Source organism: Haliotis cracherodii, unplaced genomic scaffold, assembly GCF_022045235.1.
Source record: "Haliotis cracherodii isolate W230 unplaced genomic scaffold, xgHalCrac1.p SCAF_21, whole genome shotgun sequence".
In the NCBI taxonomy this organism is placed as follows: domain Eukaryota; kingdom Metazoa; phylum Mollusca; class Gastropoda; order Lepetellida; family Haliotidae; genus Haliotis; species Haliotis cracherodii.
Window position 1 is genome coordinate 15,098,184 of NW_027266277.1, and position 6,000 is coordinate 15,104,183.

General features: G+C 42.5%; 1 protein-coding gene across 2 annotated transcripts in view; it reads right to left on the bottom strand.

The window, feature by feature from the left end:
- Positions 1 to 5,361, bottom strand: part of LOC139470877 (carbohydrate sulfotransferase 10-like) — a 112,327-nt gene extending 106,966 nt beyond the window's left edge. For both annotated transcript variants that reach the window (XR_011653803.1, XM_071253197.1), the window contains exon 1: positions 5,253 to 5,361. Coding sequence is in view for 1 of the 2 variants with exons in the window: in XM_071253197.1 (XP_071109298.1) it covers positions 5,253 to 5,355 (103 nt within the window). In the remaining variant the exon portion in view is untranslated. The remainder of the gene's footprint in view (positions 1 to 5,252) is intronic.
- Positions 5,362 to 6,000: the final 639 nt, after the last annotated feature.

Genomic DNA, 6,000 nt, shown 5'->3' on the forward strand with positions numbered 1-6,000 from the left:
AACAAAACGCAAACAACTTTTCTCCACCCCACTGCCAACGCTCCAGACACACACCTACCAAACAAACGCCCCCCCCCCCTCCCCACCCACACTGAACACTACCATACCCGAACAAACCGTACCAACCCACCCCCACCCCACCACCGCCATACCCCCACCCCCAAGACCCAAGACCCACCCCAAGCCGAGACATCCCCTGCTACCCAACCCCCCATCCCCAACGCCCCCCCCCCCCGTTCCAGTAACTCCCTCCCCCCTCCAAATCCCCTAACCACACAGACCCCACTGCAATCACTCTTCAGATCAGCCATCCCAATCCCTGCCGCACAACCCCAGACTAAAACCAGTCCACACAAAGCCAAAGCCTACCTTTCCAAGAAACCTCTCATCGCCCAGAAAATACAATCGCCCAAACCAATCACCCCAAAAAAAGCTACATACAAACACCAACAAAATTATTGAATTTCTGTCGGCAGCTCTACTTATCAAAAAACCCACCCCTAAAAAACTCCACACCCTTGCCCTGGTGCCTACCCTCTACCAGAAAGCTTTTCATCACTTTCAGATAGCCATAAAAGCACTAAAGTAAACCCAATCAGTCCCCCATCTCTTCCAAATTGAGCCCCACAACACCATGCAATTTTCTATTAAATTTTCCATCTATGTCTCAATCCTGATCATGGTGTTTCTACAGTGGAACTGTGTATAATGGGCTTAACGCCAATGGACATGAACTTAAGGCCCTCATTGCCCTAAACAAAATTGACCCCTTCATCATAGCCGTACAGGAAACAAAAATCTCCCCCCCAAAAAGCCTTCAAATTGCCAGGCTATGTTTTCCTTCGGCAAGACAGACCCAGACCACCTAATACCCCCGGACCAAAATCACTATTATAAACTGCTACCACACCAAAACTAGACCATTTACTACTGAAGACCTTGAAACATTATCAAAATTTATAGGCCCAAACACCCTCCTTTTAGGCGACTAAATGTACATCATCCACTATGGGGCACAAAAAATTACTCTGATAAATACGGGAAACTCATCCTGGACTGGCTTGACACCAACAACATTATATGCCTAAATAATAATCAAGCCACTAGATTCCCCAGTTACCATCTCCAAAGTCCCACTGCTGTCGACCTCTCTATCTCCACACACACTTATTTCAAAAACTCAGCTGGGAACCCCACACTGACACTTGGGGTAGCGACCACTACCCCATCAAAATCTCATTATCTCTGTCACCACCTACCCCTAACCCCTCTCCTTCTGACCCAAATGTTTCATCAGATAACACCCAGCAAACTAAATTTAACTTTAATAAAGCTGACTGGCAGAAATTTACCTCACTATGCAACAAAACAGACATTCATGACATCCACAACCTAGATAATGATACCTAGATAATGATACCTTCAATGCAAACCTCAACAAGACCATATATAATATAGCACTCAAATGCATACCCACCACAAAAATAATTCCCACTCACACCCCAGTCCCCCTGGTGGAGCTCAGAAATGATAGAATCAAGAAAACGCAGAAAAAAGCACTAAATAAAGCCAAACATGACATCACCAAACTCCATTTGGCAAGAAAACAAAGAAATTCCACTAAAGAATTAATAAAGGCAGCCAAAAGAAAACACTGGCAGACGTTCACTTCCAATTTGAAACTGGGCAAACAAAACTCCAAAATTCTATGGGAAAAATTTAAAGCAATAAAGGGTAATGCAAGAACTTTCACCAGGCCCAACTTTCCTAACTTAAACACAGATAAAGAAAAGGCTAATGCCATGGCTGCCCTAACTCGGCCACTAGCAGCTCCACCAACCACACTAAACACCTACAAGACACCATTAAATCACTCCCCCCCCCCCCCCCCCCCCCTATCAAAACAGACCACCCCACATCCATCTACCTATTAACAAATTCACCAACATACATGAACTGCAATCTGCATTAAAAAAACAAAAAAAACACAGCCCCCCAGCCACTGGAATAGACAACATCAGTTATAAAACTGCTACTACAGCTATACAATCAAATTTGGACCTCTGGAACACTCCCCACAACATGGAAATCTGCATTAGTGGTGCCAATCCTGAAACCAGGGAAACTCCCCAACGAAACACTCATATCGACCCATCTCACTAACATCTCATATATGTAAAATAATGGAAACTATAATTAACAATAGACTAAAATTTCTAATTCATAGCAATAGCCTACTAAAGGAGGACCAAAGCGGCTTTAGGGCAAATAGACAAACTTTAGATCATATACTAAATTTAGAACATGACGTCAAAACAGCACAAGCACAAAAAAATACACTGTGGCCATATTCATTGATTTTTCAAAAGCGTTCGACATGGTTTGGCATAATGGCCTCATCCAAAAATTACTAGACAAAGCCATTGATGGAAGAATTCTAAATTTCATTCAATCATTTCTAACAGACAGAAATATAACAGTAAAATCCAATACCACTCTATCCGACCCCCACACACTTGAGAACGGCCCCCAACAGGGAAGCATCATGTCCCCAACCCTCTTCAACTTTATGATTGATGACATCTTTCCAAAACTCCCCAATAAAACCACCACAGCAAAATTTGCCGACGACTGCACACACTGCCACACACCAGAGAACATTAACCACATTTTCAACAGCTGCACTAAATACAAACAACAACAACAAACACTCTACAGCACCCCTCCCCTCAAACTACAAAAATAATATAACACTGCTTCTCAAACCATCAAATCCAACAAGAATATACAAACAAATAGAAACTTTCCTGAAGACAACAAACTTACAAACAAGACTTTAGACCCATCCCCACATAAATTACCAGCCTTAACTATCATCATTTCTGCAAACTTTCATGATTCGGATCGGGATCGAAATTCACAGCGCAAGTTGCTTTCTCCGACGTCCGCGCTCCAAAATTCCGCCATAACCATACACTCTAACGATAATAGTCATTCAACCAGCCTCTCAACCAGGGTCAAGGACACCCTTGTCACGGCCTGACAGCCAACCCTCTCCCCACGGCATGTAGGACCCCACCTTTAGTAGCTTAGGTTTCCCATTACTATTGCACTATTCTTTTCCCATTATACCTCCTTATATGTAGCTTATCAGCCTAACTGATTACCCTCTCATACATTCTACTATACTTTTATTTTTTTTTATTTTTTTACACTATATTAGCATTAGAACCAGGATAAAGTAGCCCTTTATATCTCTGTTTAGGCACTCCTCTGCCTCTATACCCCCAACCTCTCTCCTCTCCTACTTTATCCCCCACTCATTTATATTTTTTGGGGCTAGACGTTTATCATTATTCCCACTATTTTTTGTCAAGTATATCCCGTTGGCCCCGACTGCGACAGAGCCAGAGGCTGAAGCTGTCGTTAAACTCTAAATTACTGTACTGCTGAGTATTATCATCCCGTGTGCGACATAAGCTTGCAGTCCACGGAAAGCGCAAGTTAAATTTCCAATATAAGTTAGGAAGTTGAGTATCATTTTTGAGTTGGCATTGTATGCTGTAGGAATGACTTTACACAAATCCCTGCGTCAATGGACCCGTGAAGATCCGGGGTTAAAGGGCGACTGCGCTTGTCGTAAGAGGCGACTACCGGGATTGGGTGGTCAGACTCGCTGACTTGGTTGATGCATGTCATCGTATCCCAATTGCGTGGATCGATACTCATATTTTAATAACGCCACAAATTAGTTGATTTAAGTAAAATGAGTTGAATCATGTGTCATGCTTGTAGACACACCTTTATTTATTTTTGAAACTGAAACTGTTGAGCAAAGGAAAATATTCTCGCCCATGGGCCAAACTTTCTATATATTCTAAATTTCTAAATATTTCAAAAACGTCGTACAATAGTTGAATTAAGTTAAAATGAGTTAAATTATGTGTCATGAAACTTGTAAGAACACCTGTATATATTTGGGAGGCAAAAACATGAGCTTTGAGCAAAGGAATATATTCTTGCCCATAGGGCTGCCCATGGTCCCATGGGTAGGACCATGTGCCACATTGTGTATATATTGATTTTTTTAAACTTTTTGTTTCATTTTTTCTTCCTTAGTATGATCCCATGAAAACAGCATGTTTAATTTTGTAAATACCTTTGACCGAGTCTGAGCAAAGACCGTAGAGTTTCTATTGGGTTTCCAGAATTAAAATGGGACGTGTTAAAAGTTACCGACGTGAATCAGTGTCGCCATTTTTGCATCCATATTGACGTGTAAATATCACGTGACTTTCATACGCGTTTTGATTGGCTGCGTTCATACAACATGTTGCAATAAAATAGAACATGTCGTATTTCGTACAACTCACGTCCAACAAGTGGCATACATGTATGTCAAAAGTTGGCCCGACTTACCCGTTAGCACGATGCAATGTGTTGCATGCAACAAATTGTAACAAGCCCCTAAGACTCATCGCCCCTTAGACGCATATCAAATATCAGCATAATGGTCTCTTAAAAGCCCCAAACAAGGACTTAAAATCAACCCATTACATTGACGCAGAAATCCGTGGAATGTTTCAAAATCACCCACTTCTGTACAGTTAAATTATGCGTAAGTAAATGGTGAGAAAATTTCAACAATCCCTCCCCAGAAACAAATAACACATGCGACCCCTTCAGTGGTCAAGTGGATACATCGCTTGACCGGTGAAGCAAAACAAGCGAGAACGTGTGAATGCAATGTCCCCCTCTCGGCCACCATGCCAAGCCATGTACGATGAAACCATTGTCCTCCGAGGAGTGTGTGCGAAGCTACACAGACAATTTACAACAATTCTGCGGAGTCGATCCACGCAATTGGGATACGATGAGATGCATGAACCAAGTCATTTTCAAAATAAATGCACCACTTCAGGACATCAGTGATAAACCTAGCATGTTTCATGATTTTCGAGCTCTGCTCTGAAAACGACATCCAACCCCCATCTCGAGACAAAGTCCAATTGTTTTCCACGCAAATGGAGAAAAAATAAAAATGATGAAATCCGCAAATAGCAAACGGCACCACCTCAGGATCTGTTTGGTATATCTGCCAAATTTTTATGAAGGGTAGGGAACGGTTCTCAAGTTGTGCTCTTAAAGCGAAATCTAAAAACAATTCAATCGATGGCAAATTTTACAAACGCGGCACATATTTTTCAGATTGTTGTGCACGTGTACGTACGGGAATTCACAGTTTTACTTACCACGATGTTGATTCACTCCCTGGGCTGTAAACATATAGCCCAGAATTCCAACGAAAAACACAAGAACCAATGCAAATCCCATCTTCCTGCGTCTTGCCACCATCGCGAAGCCAAGCTAGTGAATGCGCTGGAGAACGGCTGAGCGTTAAGCTCGCGATCGGTTATGCATGATCTGAAATAGGATTGTGGGTGTGTTTGGCTGAACGAACTCTGTCCCGCATTTAATCTTTTCATGGACAAAATAATGTCTTTCCTGCGGTCTCATTGCTACAGTAAAAAGATGTTACAAGGTCTGTCTGTTTGTTGTTTAACGGGGCGGTCGGGTAGCCTAGTGGTTAAAACGTTCGCTCGTCACGCCGAAGACCCCGGGTTCGATTCCCGACATGGGTACAATGTGTGAAGCCCATTTCTGGTGTCCCCCCGTCGTGATATTGCTGGCATATTGCTAAAAGCGGCGTAAAACCATACTCACTCACCCACTGTTGTTTAACGCCGCACTCAGCAACTTTCCAGCTTTATGAAGACGGTCTGTAAATAATCGAATAGACCACGGTTATATAGCTGCAATGTTGATGAGTGCGGCGTTAACCAACAAACAAACAAACAAACAAACAAATCACTGTGTACACAAGACACGCACACAATGAACACTGATTGTATTTCACAAAGGGATGGTTGTTTTTTGTTAAGGTGAACAGACACTTTGACCCGTGAAGATCTGGGATAGAATAGGTCTTCAGCAACTCAT